Consider the following 21711-nt stretch of genomic DNA (forward strand, 5'->3'; position numbering starts at 1 on the left):
ATGGGGGACCTCAGTTACGAGGGATGGAGGACCTCAGATATGAGAGATGGAGGACCTTATTTACCACGGATGGAAGACCTCAGTTAGGAGGGATGGAGGACCTCAGTTAGGAGGAATGGAGGATCTCATTTACGAGGAATGGAGGATCTCATTTACGAGGGATGGAGGATCTCATTTACGAGGGATGGAGGATATCATTTACGAGGGATGGGGGACATCATTTACGAGGGATGGGGGACCTCAGTTACGAGGGATGGGGGACCTCAGTTACGAGGGATGGGGAACCTCAGTAACGAGGGATTGGGGACCTCAGTAACGAGGGATGGGGGACCTCAGTTACGAGGGATGGGGGACCTCAGTTACGAGGGATGGGGGACCTCAGTTACGAGGGATGGGGGACCTCAGTTACGAGGGATTGGGGACCTCAGTTACGCGGGATGGAGGGCCTCAGGTACGTGTGACGGAGGACCTCAGGTAAGAAGGATGCAGGACCTCAGGTATGAGTGGTAAAGGACCTCTGGTAAGAGGGATGCAGGACCTCAGGTACCAGGGATGGAGGACCTCAGGTACGAGCAATGGAGGACCTCAGTTACAAAGGATGGAGGACCTCAGTTACGAGGGATGGGGGACCTCAGTAACGAGGGATGGAGGACCTCAGTTACGAGGGATGGGGGACCTCAGTTACGAGGGATGGGGGACCTCAGTTACGAGGGATGGGGGACCTCAGTTACGAGGGATGGGGGACCTCAGTTACGAGGGATGGGGGACCTCAGTTACGAGGGATGGGGGACCTCAGTTACGAGGGATGGGGGACCTCAGATACGAGGGATGGGGGACCTCAGTTACGAGGGATGGGGGACCTCAGATACGAGGGATGGGGGACCTCAGATACGAGGGATGGGGGACCTCATTTACCAGGAAAGGGGTCCTAAAATACCTCCTTCTTCAGGATCCAACTATACCAGTTCAGTGATGGGACTGAATCTTTCACCTATTGTGAATAAAAACATGCTGAACATATATGAATGAGTCTTTCTATAACATAGGATGATGGATATAATGTATTCCCTCCTGCCAGTGCCTAGCCTACACTGGTACCGCACCTCTATTCCCCGTAATGGGTCAGAATAGGCGGCATCAGCTCACACGTACTGCGCAGGCGCAGTGGGCGGAGCTTCACAGTATTGACCTTGACCGGTTCGCTCCTCCCAGGTTGATGACGTCACATCCCGGGTAGCTTGGCTTTCCTGCTGGTGACCGGTGTCCGGGAGGGCTCTGTGTCCGTCTGGCGAGAGGATGGCGCTGCCGTTGTGGAACCGCCTAACGGGGCTCCGAGGTCTACTGCTGACAGGTAAAGAACACCCGGCAGCATGCCTGCGGCTTACCATATACTCTCAGGGAAAGTGACAGGGATCACATGGAGAATCAGTCCGCTAGAGGGCGGGGCGGCTCGCCGATTTGTCTCCCGTATTCTGTGTGACAGCGGCCATTTTACTGTAGTCTTATGTTAGGCAGTATAGAGCGGACTTCGGGAAAATGGCTTCTTTACAGAAGACAGAAATTTATGACTTGCTGTATATAATGATCTGCAACAAAAACCTGGTTTAAACAGATTAAAGTTTTTTTTTGGCTAGCCTGGAGTGTGCTGGGGACCTTCCTTGCATGTTTTGCCCATGTGCACCTCTCAATAGAAGTTAAAGTGAAGATAAAGAGGAACTCCAACTTTTAATAGACAATTACGCGGTCGCAATAAAATTGATGTCCTTTTTATTTCCCACAAATAGAGCCTTCCTTTGGTGGTATTTGATCACCTCTGCGGTTTTTATGTTTGGAGCTAACCAAAAGAAGACCGAAAATTTTGAAAAACAATATTTTTTTTTTTTACTTTCTGCTATAAACATTCAATAAATAAAAAAAAAATCTAATTTCTTTATCAATTTTAGGCCAATATGTATTCTGCTACATATTTTTGGTAAAAAAAATCCCAATTAGTGTATATTGATTCGTCTACTAGAGCTGCATGATTCTGGCCAAAATGAGAATCACATTTTTTTTTTTTTTTTTTTGCTTAGAATAAAGATCACGATTCTCACGGCGTAAAATCTTTCACATTATACAAAAAAAAATTGGGCTAACTTTACTGGTTAGGGTTTTTTTTTTTTCATTAAAGTAATTTTTTCCAAAAAAAATGTATTTGAAAGACCGCTGGGCAAATACAGTGTGACATAAAATATTGTAACAACCACTATTTTCTTCTCTAGGGTCTCTACTACAAAAAAAAAAAAAAAAAATGTTATATATTATTGATACAATGTTTAGACTTCACATTCCACTGATAGAATGTTTTAAAACTTGGCAGACTGCCCAGACTTTGACTTTTGACAGCTGAGAGCAGAGAGAAAATTCTCTGCATACCGAAGATCGGGAAACCCTTTGTCAAAATCGCAATGGGGGAAAAAATTGCGAATCGTGCAGCTCTAGTATCTACAAGCTATGGGATAGATTTATGGACTTTTTACTTTTTTTTTACTAATAATGGCAGCGATCAGCGATTTTTTTTTTTTTTTTTTTTGTGGGACTGCGACATTACGGTGGACGGATGTGACACTAAGTGACCCCTTTTTGGGGACCAGTCACACCAATAAAGCGATCAGTGCTAAAAATATGCACTGTTACTGTACTAATGACCCTGACAGGGAAGGGGTTAACATCAGGGGTGATCAAAGGGTTAAATGTGTGCCTAGGGAGTGCTTGCTAACTGTGTGGGGGATGGGTTGACTGGGGAAGAGAGTTCTGTGTTCCTGCTTAGCAGAAACAAAAGATCTCCCTCTTCCCCATTGACAGAATGGCGATCTGCCTCTCTTGGAAACGATTGCTGGGTGCTGGCGAACATTGCTGATTGGCTCCTGCTGTGTCCAATCGGAGCGGGTCGCCGGGGGGGGGGGCACCCCATACCCGGAGGAAGCATATAACGTACAGGTACTTTGTTTCGTGCAGCCGGGCCGCACTGTCGCAGTATGTGTGGGCGGTCCTGAAGCGGTTAAAGCAAATTTGTCAATTGGCCCATTCAGGGTACAGTGACGGGTTCTCTTACCGGAACATCCTCTGACACCCACTCAGTGCCATCCTGTCTCTCCGTTCCTCTGGCAGAACATTGGACCTTACCTGTGTGTCATCGCTATGCCAGAGCTTATAGAAGGTTGATGACCCCCTATCCAGTGGCTGGTGATTGGGTAGAAGGTCACACGCTTGCCCATACCCAGAAATACTGAGTGTTGGTGGACTTCACCAGAAGAACGGAGCGGTGATTGCACACAGGAAAGGCATCACTGGGCCGGGGGTTGAGCTTTCAGGTTCTCTTTAAGCATATCTTGGTTTAGAAGATGACCTGCTATGTTTTAGTCAAAGAGATATTCTTCTTTGGTAACCCACCATTGTGACCTTTTTCTCTATACAGGCCGTGTGTCCAACACATACAGAACCGCCACAGCCGGACTGAAGTCTTATGAACCGCCGCCGGATTTTAGAGGTGAGATGCTGAACAAAATAAAAATACAGTATGTTACCAAAAGTATGGGTAGGGGTTCAATATTGAGTTGGCCCACCCTGTGCAGCTATAACAGCTTCAACTCTTCTGGGAAGGCTGTCTACAAGGTTTAGGAGTGTGTCTATCGGAATGTTTGACCATTCTTCCAGAAGAGCATTTGTGAGGTCAGGCACTGATATTGGACGAGAAGGCCTGGCTCGTAGTCTCCGCTGTAATTCATCCCAAAGGTTTTCTTTTGGGTTAAGGTCAGGACTTTGTGCAGGCCAGTCAAGTTCTTCCACCCCAAACTCGCTCATCCATGTGTTTATGGACCTTGCTTTGTACACTGGTGCGCAGTCATGTTGGAACAGGAAGGAGCCATCCCCAAACTGTTCCCACAAAGTTGGGAGCATGAAATTGTCCAAAATGTCTTGGTATTCTGACGCCTTAAGAGTTCCCTTCACTGGAACTAAGGGGCCAAGCCCAACTCCTGAAAAACAACCCCACACCATAATCCCCCTCCACCAAATGATTTGGACCAGTGCACAAAGTAAGGTACATAAAGACATGGATGAGCGAGTTTGGGGTGGAGGAACTTGACTGGCCTGCACAACCCAATAGTTACACAGTAGGTGAGGTTGAAAAAAGACTCAAGACCAACCTATGTGTGTGATTATATGTCAGTATTACATTGTATATCCCAGTATGTTGTGGTCGCTCAGATGCTTATCTAATATATTTTTTTAATTATCGATGCTCCCCGCTGAGACCACCACCTGTGTAAGAGAATTCCACATCCTTACGGCTTTTACAGTAAAGAACACTCTACGCAGTTTAACCCTTTCATGACTAAGCCTATTTTTGAAATTTGGTGTTTACAAGTTAAAATCCGTATTTTTTGCTAGAAAATTAATTAGAGTACCCAAACATTATATATATTTTTTTAGCAGAGAATCTAGAGAATAAAATGGCGATTGTTGCAATATTTTTTTATCACACGGTATTTGTGCAGCGGTGTTTTAAACGCAAATTTTTGGAAAAGGGACACTTTCATGAATTTTAAAAAATCCAAACAGTAAAGTTACCCCAATTTTTTTGTTTAATGTGAAAGATGATGTTACGCCGAGTAAAGAGATACCAAACATGTCACCCTTTATAATTGCACGCACTCGTGGAATGGCGACAAACTACGGTACCTATGAATTTCCATAGGCGACGCTTTAAAATTTTTTTACGGTTACCAGGTTTGAGTTACAGAGGAGGTCTAGGGCTAAAATTATTGCTCTTGCTCTGACGATCGCGGCGATACCTCACATGTGTGATTTGAACACCGTTTACATATGCGTGCGCGACTTCCGTATGCATTTTCTTCGCTGCGCGAGCTCGCGGGGACAGGGGCACTTTAAAAAAAAAATTTTTTTATTATTTATTTATTTAATTTTTTTTTTTACTTTATAAATTGTGTTTTAAAAAAAAATTTTTTTTTTTTTTACTTTTATTGCTGTCACAAGGAATGTAAACATCCCTTGTGACAGTAATAGGTGGTGACAGGTACTCTTTATGGAGGGATGGGGGGTCTAAAAGACCTTCAAAGTATTCAGATCGCCGAAAATGGCGATTCTAAATACTGTGTACTTTTTTAAATTCTGCGCCATTGGCAGCCGAGTAAACGGGAAGTGACGTCATGACGTCGCTTCCGCGTTTACAATGAGAAGGCTGGAACGAAGCCGCCCACAGCTTCGTTCCAGCCCGCCCCCAGCTGCCGAAGATACCCGATCGGACACCGGGCCCCCCGATCGCACGAGAGGCCCGGTAACAGCGGCGGGAGGGGGGGGATGTCCCCTCCCGTTCCTCCGGTATAACAACCGAGCGGCTTTTAGCCGCATCGGTTGTTATACTCGGGTAGCCGATCGCCCGCTGGAAACAACGGTACCGGGATGATGCCTGCAGCTGCGGGCATCATCCCGGTATAACCCCGGAAAGCCGAGTACGCATATCTGCGTACGGTCGGCGGGAAGGGGTTAAGGTTAAACCTCTTCTCTTCTAATTTTAGTGAATGGTCGTGTGTCTTTTTTTTTTTTTTAACTTCCCTTTTGTGAAAGAGTTTTATCCCTATTGTGGGGTCACCAGTACAGTATTAATACATTGAAATCATATCCCCTCTCAAGCGACTCTTCTCCAAAGAGAATAAGATCAATGCTTGCAGTCTTTCCCCATAACTGAGATCCTCCAGTCCCTTTATTAGCTCTGTTGCTTTTCTCTGGACCCTCTCCAGTTCCAGCACATCCTTCCTGAGGATTGGTGCCCAGAACTGGACGGCATACTCCAATAGGGCCGAAACAACTAATTGATTTATTAAAAAAGGTGTCGACTATTTTCATAATTGATTAATCGGCCAGCCGATTAGTTGGCCTGCATACAGAATGCATTATTTGTTTACATATCAGGAAATACAGTGCAGCACACATACAGCTCAGTACATTATCCATACATGAGAACTTGTGAATGTGTGAGGAGCAATGCCTCATGGGACATGTAGTACTGGGCAGGAAGTAAGTGGTTCTAAAGGCAGAAGGTTTTATTTTTATTTTTTACCTTGCTATAGAGGTGCTATATACTATAGTTTGCAGCTTACTATTGGGGCACTCTGAAGGAAGGAGAAGCCAGGAGCAGCGAAGTGGGACCCCAGAAGAGGACGTTTTTACGTCGGTGCTTTGAAGAGGAAATATCGTTGTTATGGCACCAGGTATATGCAATAACCCCGGTATCCTCTACTTCAGTGAGCGGTCCAGTTTCAGATAAAAGTGGTCTCTGCGGCGGATTTGCCACAAGATCACTCTTATCGGCGGCAGGAGAGGGCCCCCCCCTCGCGCTGCACTCCGGTGCCCTTCCGCCGCTTACCAGAGCCGTCGGCAGTGGCAGAGGCGATCAGATCTTCACCCTTGCTGGGGCACGGAGACGAGTGAGGGGAAGATGGCCCCCACCCGTGTCCATAACAATGCAAGGTGGAAGCGATTTTTTTTTTTTTTTTTTTTTTTAATTGCATTTTAGTGTAAATATGAGATCTGAGGTCTTTTTGACTCCATATCTCATATTTAAGAAGTCCTGCCATGCTTTTTTTCTATTTCGAGGGATGTTTACATTCCTTGTAATAGGAATAAAAGTGACACCATTTTTTTTTAAACAGTGTAAAAATAAAAGGTGTAAAATAAATAAGAAAAAAAAAAAATTTAAACGTGTCCCGACGAGTTCGCGTGCAGAAGCGAACGCATACGTGAAAATGGTGTTCAAACCACACGTGAGGTATCGCCGTGATAAGTTCATATTGGAGCATAATCCATGACGAGTTGATAGTGAACCTTAACAAACGTGCAGAGTGAAGTTTCCTCACTACTATAATCCTTGCATGTGCCCCCGATGACGTAATTTATGACGAAACACGGAAGCCGTAACATCACCATGCACGTGCGCATCATTTCCGAGGATTCTGGGAGTTGTAGTATATACACAGCATTGATGTAAGTGGTTTTATTAAAAGCTTTTCCCCAGGGATCCTCAAACTACGGCCCTCCAGCTGTTGCAGAACTACACGTCCCATGAGGCATTCTAAAACTCTGACATTCACAGACATGACTAGGCATGATGGGAATTGTAGTTCCTGAACAACTGGAGGGCCATAGTTTGAAGACCCCTGCTTTTCCCAAATAGTCTTTCAGGACAGCCCATAGGATATAGCACCTCCTCCAACAGGAAGCGCATCACCAAAGTCTGTCTGCTGACCTGGTCAAGTCTTCACCCACAGAGTTCTTCAATTACCCTGTTTCTTTGGCGACACATGCTTTCACCTGTCCTAAATTGATCAGGGACTTGCTAGAGCTAGCTCTCTTATTACCGATTTTATTGATATTATTAATTTATTTTTTAAATCCAGTCCTGTGTAACTTTGAGCTCTTATATGCTGATATTAGTTTCCTTGCAACCAGATCCCCTACCTTGGTTTTTCTCCCTATTGAGAACTGGGTCAACCATATCTGTGATATTTCTGGTAATCCTGAGAGTGTTAAAGATCTTTGGGCTTTCAATGACCCTCCCTAAATCTAGTAAGTTCTTTCTGATCATCTCATGAGCTGTCCTGAAGGATGATTTGGGAAGACCAGAGTTAGGCTTACCAGTAACTCTGTTTCCAGGAGTCTTCCAGGACAGCCGGATTCCCACCCTTGTTTTATGAGGCTTTGTTTAGATTTCATCTTTCGGTTCTTGTTTTAAAACTGACCAGTTCAGCAAAGGAACTTCCTTTTTAAAGTGTATTTGGTGATGCGTTTCCTGTTCCTGTTGGAGGAGGCGCTATATCTCATGGGCTGTCCTGGAAACAGAGTTACCGGTAAGTCTAGCTCTGGTTTTTCACAGATTTACACAATTGCAAGCGGATTTGCTCTTTCCAAAACGTCTTTCAGGACAGCACCCGAGAGATCATGGCTCCTCCTCCCACAGGAAACACCTCATCAATTAAGTCTTTAAATTGGAATCCTCCACGTTGCCTCATCAGTTTTTTGTGTTTCCTCCAGCTGGAGGAACACCTCTGGTGGGAGCCATGATCTCTCAGGTTTATCCTGGGAGACACAGGTTCTCACCTGTTAGGTCTTTTTTTTAGGCCAGGAGAGTGAGCCTCCCACTTGCCTCTTATATGGACGGTCCCGTGGGCTCCCTCTCCCTCTTCCGTGCTCGGGGAGAGCCTGTACGTCCGGGGGTGCTGCCTCAAAATTTTTGGCCTGACAGGTGGCCGTCCTCTGTTCCCTTCTATATGGAGGAACGAGCGGTGGCGGCCGCCATGTTGCTGGTGGCAGAAGAGCGCTTCAGCCACGTCCAGGCAGCACTTCCGGGTCGGCGCGTGCGTCATTTCCGGCGCAAAGCGCAGTGGGAGAGGGCAGGGTCACCTGGCGCCTTATTTCCGGTTCCAGGTCAGCGCAGCGGCGTTTTCGAATCTGGAACCGGTCGTTTTACCACGCACCGCAGACAGCTATGGATAGCGATGCAGCGGATAAGGGGGCAAGCCAAGGCGCCAGCAAGGCTAAGGTAAGGGACTGTGTCCTCTATTACCCTGGGCCGTTTTCTCCTGTGGGGGGGGTTACTCACCCTTTTCCCCCCCTTCCCCCCACCACCCACCCCCCCTCCCCTCCCCCCCCCCCCCCCCTCTCTCGGAAGGAGGTGGGAGGAGTTGCAGTGGCTAGATTTAGTATATCTGCCCTACAACAGGGGATTAGGTGGTGGTGGCTTGCTTGGGCACATGGAAAATGAGATGTTTCTTCCTTAGTGCACCTGGGTGTATTATTTGCGCTGTATTACAGCCTTTTAAGCGTGGTTCCATGTCTCTTTTCTGTTTGTCCAGGCCAAAGGTTCTGCCCAACCAGTCAAGAAAAGGTGCCCTGTCTGCAAAGAAAAATTAAGCGATGCTTGGACCAAAACGCTTTGTGCAGAGTGCATTACAAATTTGGTCAGAGAGGAGACTCCATCCGTTTGTGGCGACTTAGTGTCAACAATAAAGGATGAGCTCCGGGCCACCTTTCAAGCTTTTAGGTCAAACCTAAGAGAGGAGCCAGGTCCCTCTAGGGATCCTCTGGTTCCGCAGCCATCTTCAGAACCCCAGAGTGGTTCTCAAATAATTTTTGGGGGTCCGATATCCCAGGACGTTTCTCAAGGGTCCGTTTCCCTCGCTCCAGAGGATACAGATTCTGAGGAGGAGGAAAATGAATCAGATACCGCTTCTAAATACAAATTGTCACTAGAAGAGGTGGGAGGACTCCTGAAGGTAATCCATGCCACTTTGGGGATAGAAGAGGAAAAGAAGGAACTCTCCCTGCATGACCGCATGTATGCTGGTTTAGGAGATTCAAAAGGCCGTTCTTTTCCAGTCCATTCAGTTATCACTGATATGATTAAAAAAGAGTGGCTGGAACCTGAAAAAAAGCCTTTCTTTTCCCGGGCTCATAAGAAGAGTTTTCCATTTGAAGAAAATCCAGATTCTATATGGAATAAGGTTCCAAAATTGGACTCTGCCTTTTCTCAGGTCTCTAAGTCTACGGACCTAGCCTTTGAGGATATGGGCACTCTGAAGGAGCCCATGGACAAAAGGATGGACCTGCTTCTTAAAAGAACCTGGCAATCAGTAATGCATAATCTGAAACCAGCAATGGCAACAACCTGTGTTGCAAGGAACTTAGATCACTGGGTTAACCAGTTGAAAGCCCATGTCATAGCAGATTCCTCAAAACAAGAGATTCTAGACTCTTTTTCAACCCTGTCAGCAGCAATATCATATATTGCGGATGCGTCTGCGGAATCTATCCGCATGTCAGCAAGGTCAGCAGCTTTAACAAATTCTGCCAGAAGGGCCCTATGGCTGAAGACGTGGCCAGGGGATGCTGCATCTAAAAATAGACTGTGTGGTATTCCGTTTGCAGGCGATCTGCTATTCGGTTCAGAGCTAGAGTCCATTCTTGACCGCACGGCAGACAAGAAAAAGTCGTTTCCGGTTAAGAAGAAGCAGGTGCAAACCCGTAAGCGTTTCTTTCGCCCCCAAAAAGGTCAGCAGGAAGGAAAAATGCAGGGCAAGAGGAAGTCATGGTCTTCTCAGAAGCCCAAAGGTAGGGGTGGAGTGCTCTTCAATCCTCCTGCGGCCTCCGCAAAACCACAATGACTCTGTAAAGGTCGGGGGAAGACTACAGGAGTTTCTTCCTCAGTGGAGAGCCATTTCCTCAAATCAATTCGTTGTAAAGATGCTCTCCCAGGGGTATGTGATAGAATTTACGGAAGAACCTCCAAGAAGATTCCTGGTGACAAACGTCCCAAGAGACGCAGTCAAGGCTCTCGCCATGAAGTCCCTAATTCAGGAACTGAAAAATCAGAGAGTCATTGTTCCGGTCCCAGCGGGGGAGTTCTTCCAGGGGTTCTACTCACATGTCTTTCTGGTTCAGAAACCTTCAGGAAAGTTCCGTCTTATCCTGAATCTCAAAATGCTGAACAAATCAGTAGAATACAGAAGGTTTTGGATGGATTCAATATTTTCAGTAAGAAACCTCCTGTATCAAGGGTGCTATATGGCATCAATAGATTTACAAGATGCCTACCTCCACATTCCTATTGCCGCCAGGTCGCAGAAATATCTGAGGTTAGCACTGAAAGAAGGGAAGAAGGTGGTACATCTGCAATTCAGGGCACTCCCGTTTGGTCTGTCATCATCCCCAAGGGTCTTCACGAAAATAATGGCCGAAGCTCTGGCGCCTCTGCGTCTAGAGGGGATCTCAGTTATTCCGTATCTGGACGACCTGCTGTTTTTTGCTCAGACCAGAGAAGGTCTTCAAGAAAACTTGCTCAGAGCCCGTGTTCATCTAGAATCCATGGGGTGGATTTTAAACCTTCAAAAATCAAATCTGATTCCCTCACAGGAAGTGTTATTCCTGGGTTTCCGTATCAACTCTTTAGAACAAAAAATTTTTCTTCCAGAGGAAAAACAGGAAAAGTTGGTACAAGTGGTGTCATTACTACAGTCCAATCAAGTTCTGTCCATCAGGAAAGTTATGTCAGCATTGGGAACCCTGACCTCTTCCATTCCGGCCATCCAGTGGGCAAAGCTCCATTTCAGACCTCTGCAAAGTTTCCTGTTAAAAACCTGGAATCACCAGCAGGATTCACTAGATTCATTAGTGAAGATCCCTACTTCAGTAAAAAGAAGTCTGTGGTGGTGGAAGAACCAGACAAGGTACTCAGAGGGACTGTTATGGTCCTTCCCAACTCAGGTGAGGTTGACAACAGATGCCAGTTCCTGGGGTTGGGGGGCTCATATGAGCGGCCGGTGGGCCCAGGGCTCGTGGACCACAAGAGATGCCCTAAGGTCCTCAAATTGGAGGGAACTAAAAGCTATAGAAATGGCCTTACTGACCTTTGCGAAAGAAGTCCAGGGGCAACATACTCAGATCCTGTCAGACAACGCCACGGCGGTGGCTTACATAAACAGACAGGGGGGAACCAGAAGCAAAGTTCTGCAGAGCTTGGCAAAAGGCATTCTGAGTTGGGCAGAGCTCCATACTCTATCCTTATCCGCGGTCCATTTAAAAGGGACCTTAAACAGAGTAGCGGACTTCCTAAGCAGGAACCAGATTTTAGAGGCAGAGTGGCAATTGAATCCAGAAGTCTTCCAGTTAATAGTGCAGAAATGGGGGCGCCCAAGAGTGGATCTCTTTGTCACCCAGGAAAACTCGCAAATGTCTCGCTTCTTCTCCCTGAACAGGAACGAGGCATCACTGGGAGTGGATGCTCTGGCACAAGTTTGGAAGTTTCACCTCTGTTACGCATTCCCTCCGTTTCAGCTTATCCCTCGGGTCATAGCAAAAATCAGGAAGGAGGAGACAACAGTGATCCTCATCACTCCTTTCTGGCCAAAAAGGCCTTGGTTTTCATCCCTTCTTCAGATGCAACAAGAACCTTACTGGCACCTTCCGTTAAGAAAAGACCTTCTGTTACAAGGTCCTCTGTTTCACCAGGAAGTAGCAAAACTAAAGCTCACGGCCTGGCTACTGAGGAGCAGCTCTTGAAGAGGAAAGGTTTCTCGGATAGGCTGGTAGCTACCCTCCTATCCAGTAGAAAGAAGGTTACAAGAGCAATCTGTTCCAAAGTCTGGAAAATCTTCAACTCCTGGTGCACAGCATCTGACAGATCTCCAAAACAAATTTCTTCTGTGCTTGAGTTTCTGCAAGAAGGGGCGGACAAGGGCTTAGCGGTCAGCACCCTCAAAGTTCAAGTTGCTGCGCTGGGGGTATTCCTGGAAAAATCCATTTCATCAGAGCCCCTAGTAATAAGATTCTTCAAAGCTCTTACCCGGTCTAGACCAGTGGTAATCAAAAGCTGTCCAGCATGGAACTTATCGGTTGTTCTACAGGCCCTGACCAAGGAACCTTTTGAACCCATTAATTTAGCCTCCCTGAAATTGATTACTTTGAAAACAGTGTTTTTAGTGGCTGTTACAACAGCTCGAAGAGTCAGTGAGCTGCAAGCCTTATCAATCAGGGAACCTTTCTTTTCCATTTTTTCAGACCGAATTGTTCTGAAGACGGATCCTAATTTTTTGCCGAAGGTCGCTTCGATCCAGAATCGAACTCAGGAAATAATACTTCCTACCTTTTGTTCTAATCCATCGGGTAAAAAGGAAGAAGAATTCCATACCCTGGATGTTAAAAGAGCAGTCTTAAGTTACTTGGAAAACACTAAAGACTTTAGATGTTCAGATGCTCTGTTTGTTTTATTTTCCGGTAATAAAAAAGGAAGTCAAGCTTCTAGAGGAACCATTGCCAGATGGTTGAAAATGGCTATCTCAGAAGCCTATTCCCTTACAGGTCTGGAGAGTCCATTAAATGTTCGGGCTCATTCTACAAGAGCTTCCGCGGTGAGTTGGGCAGAAAAAGCTGGCGCCACCCCCGAACAAATCTGTAAGGCAGCTACTTGGACAAGTCTGACAACCTTTGCCCGTCATTATAGGTTAGACCTCATGACGGCTGGGGACCAGGCTTTTGGAAGGAAAGTCTTACAGGCTGTTGTCCCACCCTAAATGGAGTAAGTCTCGATTATCCTCTCGGGTGCTGTCCTGAAAGACGTTTTGGAAAATTGCAAGTTAGACTTACCGGTAACTTGTTTTCCAATAGGCTTTCAGGACAGCAGTAACCCGCCCTTTGTTTATGTTAATGCTGTAATACTATGATATAACTGTCGCTTATGTGTTGCAGCTGGGGCTGGAGTTCTCTACAAACAACTGATGAGGCAACGTGGAGGATTCCAATTTAAAGACTTAATTGATGAGGTGTTTCCTGTGGGAGGAGGAGCCATGATCTCTCGGGTGCTGTCCTGAAAGCCTATTGGAAAACAAGTTACCGGTAAGTCTAACTTGCAATTTTTCTATACCTCATGCCTGAGAGAGGGATGGAGATGAAGTGGATTATAATGCCTGAGCCTATGGTCATGCTTGTTATGATTCGCTATCAACTCATCATGGATTATGGTCTAATATGAAGTATATGATACACTCGCTTTATGACACCTTTTAACTTTTTGTGTGTTTTTTAGCGTCGCACAATTTGTATGTTTTTATGTATTTTGCTTTTTCAAGTTAAAATATTAAAGGGTACCTGTGTTTGGTAAAAAAAAGGTTTATGTGTAAAGAGTGGACATTGTGCAGTACCTGCAGCTGGCAGTTATAAGAAGTTTTCTTTATTTTTCTAACCCAAGGGGCCTACATTACAGACTGAATAGTTGTTCTTGTTTCTCAGGGGTCCAGATGAAGGAGAAACCCAAACTACGCTTTCTGAACAGGGCGCCGGACCTAGTGAAAGTGGTGAAAATGCCTAAGAACCTACGAGACATCCGCGGCCCTGCGACCGAGGGACGGGACTTCCGAGAAGGAAAATACGGCATCTTGGTAACGATAACCTATAACTTATCAGTAATATAACTGACTTAAAGTGACCCTGGCAGCACAGGGTCACTCTGTATGTTAAAGCCTAACTCTTTACTGTATATATAAAAAAAAAGTGATGCTCTAAACAAAATTGCTTATAATGTAATATAAAATTCCAACTGTATAATTCACAGATCCCTGATAATGCAGGTAAAACCAGAAACCCTCCACCTTGTGCGTGCACCGTCACCACATGCAAAATAGACTCTTACCAGAGAGGCTGGACCCTTTAATTATGAAGGGTCAAACAGGCTTGATGTAGTATTCTTTGCAGGTGTCATCAGCTGTGGGGATGTGTTCTCAGATCAAAAAGTACAAAACAGATTACAGCGCACACAAACAAAAATGACATTTATCCTGCAAGGCTAGTTAAAAACGCCTGAACATATTCACAAATACGGGGGTTTGGTCACACTATATGGTCATATAGCGCTAAGCCCACTTACTGCAACAAAGTACCCCGAATTATTGGGTTGTACCCTAGTAATAGAATGAAAGTACCTGTGTCTCAGATCAAAAAGGGCATTAGCTGGATATTCAAACCAGACTCTATCCATCCCACGAACAGATCAATCCTGCCACTCCTCGCACCGACATGCAGCTCTGCCGCACCTCCATCCTTGTCCCCTGCAGAAGCAGGCTCGACTTCGGCCAGGACAGTGTGCCAGGTCCAGTCAGTCCAGGGCGGACAATGAGGACACACAGAGGCAGCCGGTGGAGAAGAGGTGACAACGCTGCTCCTGGTCCCTAGAGACTCGCCACAGACAGAGCACTTCGCTGCTATTTGCAGATCCCTTGTTAAGGGATCTCCTAGTAGCAGCGAACTGTGTTTTGCGTTGCCTGTGGTGACGGTGCATGCACGAGGTGGAGGGTTTTTTGCTTTTACCTGCATTATCACGGATCTGTGATTTCTATAGTTGGACTTTTATATAACATATAAAAGCAATTTTGTTTAGCGCTTCACTCTCACTTTTTCTTGTAAATGCTGTTATTGTGATTATATCTCACTTTAGTGGTGCTGCTGGACTTTAAACACTGTAATGGTTTTGATTGATATAATTTTCTTTGTATGTTTTATTTTCCCCGTCGTCTTCCAGGACAGCCCATGAGAGAAGCCCCTCCTCCAACAGGAAACACATCACCAATACACTTTAAAAGGCAGCCTAGCCCCTCTGCTGAACTGGTCAGTTTTTTTTTTTTTTTTTGTGTTTCCTCCGGACGGAGGAGATGCATCACCTGGAACCTGGGTGAGGGAGGCCTCTGTTCTCTGGATTTTTTTGTTCCACCCACATCTTTACCTACTTTTCTCCACTGGGAGCAGCTAGTAGGATTTTCTTCAAGAAGGCCCTCCAAGACCACTCTGGAGAGGAAGGTGGTAGCTTGGTTCCCTTTCTCCTTCTGTGCCTGGCGAAGGCCATGACAGGAACCGACACAGGCAGCAGGAGTTCCCAGTCGAAGTGTCTGGGTGCTTGCATTGTCTGCACTATAGGACATTTTTGGGTGGGGGCTCGCACAGTAGCTACGTTAGGCAAATCTCCCCCTTCCTCCCTACTGCTTAGTCTTTTCAGGTATCAGCGCTGTCTCCATATAATAAAGATGTTGTTCATGGAACTTTAACATGGGGTCCATGAAGGGATAATGTATGTCTCAAGGCACGAGCTTTGTCACATTTCATATATAAGGATATAGATGTGGGGGGGGGGGGGTCACTAGACATATGCCTTTTGTAGCAGATCCTTTATGTTTATATTTTATATAGGATGGTGTTTTTTTTTTTATCTCCACCATAGTTGGGGCTAGTCACTATTGGGAATTTAAGATAACTAGGCCCACCATATCTATGAAAATTGCGGTATTTCCAAGGGTGGTAAAGGTCTTTGGACTTTTAATGACCCTCCCTAACATAGTAGGTTCTTGCTAATCCTCTCATGGGCTGTCCTAGAAGACGACTGGGGAAAACCGAAGTTAGACTTACCGGTAACTCTGTTTCCAGGACAGCCAGGTTCCCGCCCTTATGTTAATGGTTGTTATGTTTGTATATGCTTTTAAGGTTTTGTCCTTCGGTTCTTGTTGAAAACTGACCAGTTCAGCAGAAGGACTGCCTTTTAATGTGTATTGATGATGTATTTCTTGTTCCTGTCGGAGGAGGGGCTTCTCTCATTGGCTGTCCTGGAAACAGAGTTACCAGTAATACCCCGTACACACGGTCGGGTTTTCCGACAGAAAATGTGTGATAGGACCTTGTTGTCGGAAATTCCGACTGTGTGTGGGCTCCATCACACATTTTCCATCGGAATTTCCGACACACAAAGTTTGAGAGCTTGCTATAAAATTTTCCGACAACAAAATCTGTTGGTAATTCCGATCGTGTGTACACAAATCCGACACACAAAGTGCCACGCATGCTCAGAATAAATTAGGAGAGGAAAGCTATGGGCTACTGCCCCGTTTATAGTCCCGACATACGTGCTTTACGTCACCGCGTTCAGAATGATCGGATTTTCCGATAACTTTGTGTGACCGTGTGTATGCAAGACAAGTTTGAGCCAACATCCGTCGGAAAAAATCCATGGATTTTGTTGTCGGAATGTCCGATCAATGTCCGATCAATGTCCGACCGTGTGTACAGGGCATAAGTCTAACTCTGTTTTTTTTGCACACGCACGGTATTTACTGTCCCTTTTAACTAGATTGTTTGTTTGGGTCAAGGTGGCCAACATGAACTATTTGCTACACCAGGGGTCTCTAAAATCTCTACACAAGGCTCAGTTTACTGCCCTTCAGACTTTAGGGATGTTGGACTGTGGTCAGTGGTAGTAGAAAATGTCACTGGTGTCAGAGAGAGTAAACCATGCCCCATTGTTGGTGTCAGAGAGAGTATACCATGCCCCATCGTTGGTGTCAGTGGGAGGAATGGTGCCCCATCATTGGTGTCAGTGGAAGGAATAGTGTCCTATCATTGGTGTCAGTAGGAGAAATAGGGCCTCATCAGGGAAATTTTAATCTTCCCTTTTTTTTTTTTTTTTTTTTTTTATTTGGTCGCATTGCTGCACATAGATTGGGGCGTGTCTTTTTAGTAAGGGGGCTGGCTTACTTACACAGCAGGGAAGTACATTCTCTGTGTGTAACTTATGTAATACACAGCAGTCGGTTGGGTGGCAAAGCTTAGGCCCCTTTTCACATGGGTGATCTGATCAGGTCCGCCTGTCAATGTTTCAGGCGGACCTGATCAGATGTCTATGTAGTTCTACGGATCAGCGGGTGTAAACGGACTTTTGTCCATTTACATCTGCCTACCTCCAGCCCGGTCCGGTTGCTAGGCAGATTGGAGGGCAGTCGGGTGTAAAGGGACATCCAGTTCATTAACCTCCAACTGCCCATAGAGAAGGTTCGTGTCCGTTTTGCATAATTACAGCTGACTCAGACCTGCATCCACCCGCTTCACTGTGAAGCTGCTGAGCAAAGGGGCCTTACATCAAACACAGCAGGGAGATAGGTTTCCAGTCTGTGTACCCTCCAGAAGCAGCTCCAATGTTGACATCAAGGCTCGTTGCCAAGGATGATAGACAGGCCTTGACTGGCCATAGGGCACCCTCTTGCTCTTTGACTCCCACCCCCTAACCCCCCCCCCCCCCGTACTCTCCATCTACCCCTTTTTAGCAGAGGCCCTAGAAAATAAAATGGTGGGTTTTGCAATTTTTGTCACACAGTATTTGCACAGCAGTTTTTCAAACAAACTTTTTGGAAAAAAAATAAAATAAACATTTTTTTGCACACAAACACAATATAGTTAATTGGTAAAATATAAAAGATGTCAAGCCGAGTAAATGGATACCTAACATGTCACGCTTTAAAATTGCTCACGCTTGTGGTATGGGGACAAACGACTCCCCGTTGGGAGGGGAGAGCCTGGGAAGTCAGAGGGAGGGGTGGACCCCCTTCATCCGCTTTTAAAAGCAATCCAGCCACCTTTTAGCCACTAGGATTGCTTTTACATTGTAGAGCATTGCCGGCTGAAAAAATGATACCAGCTACAGCCATGACCCTGGTATAACCACTTCACTTCAACCAGAGGAGGTATGGGTACATCCTTTTTTGGGGGAAGGGGTTATTTAAATTTAACGACCAGCTGCCGTCGTTTACCTTGGTACTTTGACGTGGAATACCGTTGTTATGGCAGCAGATAGCTGCCATAACCCTGTTTATCCTCTTGAACGGTGGGTGGCTCTCGGATAAAAGTGGTCTCTGCAGTGGATTTGCCGTGGGATTACTTTTTTTATCGGTGGCGGGAAAGGTGCCCCCTCCTGCCACAATCTGGTCGTCCACCGGAGCTTACCGGAGCCATCGGTAGCGGTGGAGACGATCGCGTAGTCCCTAGTTGCGTGGCCCTCACTTCCAAGCCAATCACATCATATGATGTCATTGACTTTGAGTGGGGATATTTGAATGATTCCTGCAGGCATCATTCAGATATCATCTTTTACACCTGGCGATTCTGTGCACCATAAGAACAATCATAGCGGCAGTGCAGCAGGACAGGCCCATGCGATCAGCAACCCGGAGAAAGAATCCCCCGCCGTACGATGATCATAGAGATTTCCGGCAACCAGATGGTCCTCAGTCATGACCGTCAGAGGCCCAGGCGCAATGTTATGACGTCACGTCCGGCCAGCAAAAATAAACAAAGCCGAGATATCGGCTGGAAAGAAAGAGATTGGTTCTTTTATTTTTTTTTTTTTCTCAATCTTTCCAACCTAGAGGACAGATGCGGGATCTTATAGACCCCACATCTCTCCATAAAGGACCTGTTGCGCACCATTTCTATTACAAGGGGTGTTTACATTCCATGTAATAGTAGTAAAAGTGATCAAAAAAATAAATTTAAAGCGCCCCCGTCCCCGTGTGCTCATGCACAGAAGTGAACAAACGCGTGAGTCGTGCCCACATGTGTAAATGCCATTCAAACCACCCATGTAAGGTATCTCCCCCAATAATTAGAGCGAGAGTAACAATTCTACAATTCTAGCACTAGATTTCCTCTCTAACGCTTAACATGTAACCTGTAAAAAAATGTTAAAGTGTCACCTATGGAGATTTTTAAGTACCAAAGTTTGGTGCCATTCCACAAGTGTGCGCAATTTTAATGCATGACATGTTTTGTATCTATTTACTTGGCACAACATTATCTTTCACATTATACAAAAAAATTGGGCTAACTTTACTGTTTTGTTATTTATTTTTTAATTCATGAAAGTTTGTGTTTTTTATTTTATTTTTTAAATTTTTTTTTACAAAAAAAGTGTTTGAAAAATTGTTGCGCACATATCGTGTGACATAAAAAGTTGCAGCGACCACCATTTTATTCCCTAGGGTGTCTGCTAAAAAAAACATATATAATGTTTGGGGGTTCTGAGTAATTTTCTAGCAAAAAAAAATTATTTTTACATGTAGGATAGGAGTGCCAGAATAGGCCCGTAACAGAAGTGGTTAAAGAGGTCCTGTCATGCTTTTTTTTCTATTACAAGGGATGTTTACACTCCTTGTAATAGGAATAAAAGTGACCCAAAAAGTTGTGCAAAAGTAAAATAAAAAAATAAGAAAAAAAAAAAAGTGAAAGCGCCCTGTCCCGCCAAGCTTGCGCGCAGAAGCGAATGCATACACAAGTCGTGCCCCGCATATGAAAACTGTGTTAAAACCACATGTGAGCGATCGTTGGAGAAATAATTCTAGCACTAGACCTTCTATGTAACTCAAAGCTGGTAACCTGTAAACATTTATAAACGTCCCCAATGGAGATTAAGTGCCAAAGTTTGTCGCCATTCCATGAGTGGGCGCAATTTTGAAGCGTGGCATGCTAGGTATCAATTTACTCAGCGTAACATTATCTTTCACAATATAGAAAAAAATTGGGCGAACTTTACTGTTGTCTTATTTATTAATTCAGAAAATTGTATTTTTTCCCCAAAAGTTCCGCTTGTAAGACCTCTGCGCAAATACAGTCTGACAAAGTATTGCAACGAGCGCCATTTTATTCTCTGCTAATGTGAAGTTACTCTAAACTCCTCTGATATTTTTTTTTGTTCTTAGGCTCTGGGAGGCGGCTACTTACGCTGGGGCCATTTTGAAATGATGCGTTTGACCTTAAACCGTAAGTTTGACGCTCGCACCACCTTCAGCCTGTGGATGGTGGAAGCGCCCAACAAGCCCATTACTCGCAAAGGACTTGGCCAGCGTATGGGCGGAGGGAAAGGCGCTGTGGACCATTATGTCACCCCAGTCAAAACCGACCAGCTTATCTTGGAAGTGGGGGGTCACTGCGAGTTTGAAGAGGTCCTGCCGGCCCTGGAACAAGTGGCCAAGAAGCTTCCTTTCCCAGCAAAGGCCGTTAGTCGGGAGAGCCTAAAACAGATGCGGGAGGAGTTGGAGGAGAAGCGAAGGAACAACCAGAATCCATGGACATTCGAACGCCTTGTGACCCGCAATATGATGGGATGTAGGAAGTATCTAAGTCCATATGACCTTCATTTGAAGGGCAGATACTGGGGTAAACACTACCTGAAAGATCGTGTGTGAGGCTGGTTACCTTGCCTGTTAGAAAATGTAGAGGCTCTTATGGCCTGTTAAAGTGGTTGTAAACCTCCAGACATGAAATCTGAACAAAGCATATCCCTCTATAGTGGGTACTTGTCTCAATTAAGAGCATTAAGTGTCACTTCTGTCTGCTGCCTCATTCCTCCATCAGCATGAGTCGCTTCTGACCAAGTTTTCCTGACACCAAAAGAAAAAAAGGTGACGGGGAGGAACCTCTAGCTGACAGCTATTTTTCCTTCCTCTCTTTGCTGAGCTCTGCAGAGTGTAATTGCAGATTTCCGTCCCCTGTTTTCTGACAGCTCAGACAAGCTTTATAAATTCTGGATTTAAACGGATGTAGAGAAGACTGCAAATAAACAGGTACAACTTATGTAGGAGGATCTGTTTCATCTCTGTATCACCTGAGGCCAGTCACTTCAATGGGTATATGTTGAGGATTTACAACCACTTTAATTTCTATGGCTGCGCATAATGCTGAAATGGGGGCTGTTTTGTTTCCAGTCCAAATCCATAATGTGGTGTCATCCTGTGACAAAGTGAAGTCTGTTTATGCAATTCGTCATCTAGCATTTATCTCTGCAGATCTAACCTATAAAATTTAGCAATGAAACCACAGGCTGACCATTATGAAATTAGGTTGTTGAATTTGTACTTTTTTTTATGCCAACAAACTTCATTGTTATTTAAATAAAGATTATTTCACAATGAGTAGTTGCAGTGATCACTAAATATCTGGTAAAGCCACAGACAATACGGTACTGTTCAAAAGTCTTACGCAGGTGTGAAAAGATGCTGTCACTGAAGAATGCTTTCAGAAATAAAAGTGATTAATAGTTTATTTTTACCATTTAATAAAATGGAAAGTAAAGAACGGAAGGAAAATCCAAATCAAATTGGTGTGACCGCCCTTTTCCTTCAAACCAGCATCAATTCTTTTAGGTACACTTGCACACAGTGTTTGAGGGAACTCGGCAGGTAAGTTGTTCCAAACATCCTGGAGAACTAACCACAGATCTTCTGTAGATGTCAGCTGCCTCAAATCCTTCTGTCTCTTCATGTAATCCCATACAGACTCCATGATGTTGAAATCACA

General features: G+C 45.2%; 1 protein-coding gene across 1 annotated transcript; it reads left to right on the forward strand.

Moving 5' to 3' along the window:
* Positions 1-1175: 1175 nt before the first annotated feature.
* Positions 1176-21326, forward strand: MRPL16 (mitochondrial ribosomal protein L16). The gene is made up of 4 exons (XM_073597394.1): positions 1176-1351; positions 3458-3529; positions 13840-13988; positions 20115-21326. The coding sequence occupies exons 1-4, from the start codon at positions 1297-1299 to the stop codon at positions 20598-20600; spliced, it is 762 nt and encodes a 253-aa protein (XP_073453495.1). The 5' UTR covers positions 1176-1296; the 3' UTR covers positions 20601-21326.
* The last annotated feature ends 385 nt before the right edge of the window (positions 21327-21711 follow it).

This window comes from Aquarana catesbeiana, linkage group LG08, assembly GCF_042186555.1.
Source record: "Aquarana catesbeiana isolate 2022-GZ linkage group LG08, ASM4218655v1, whole genome shotgun sequence".
Classification (NCBI taxonomy): Eukaryota; Metazoa; Chordata; class Amphibia; order Anura; family Ranidae; genus Aquarana; species Aquarana catesbeiana.

Excerpts from the sequence above, each read along its gene's own strand:
- MRPL16 (XM_073597394.1), top strand. The coding sequence starts at position 1,297 with ATGGCGCTGCCGTTGTGGAACCGCCTAACGGGGCTCCGAGGTCTACTG. Across the intron at positions 1,352-3,457 it reads CCGAGGTCTACTGCTGACAG|GCCGTGTGTCCAACACATAC; the intron begins GTAAAGAACACC and ends TTCTCTATACAG. Across the intron at positions 3,530-13,839 it reads ACCGCCGCCGGATTTTAGAG|GGGTCCAGATGAAGGAGAAA; the intron begins GTGAGATGCTGA and ends CTTGTTTCTCAG.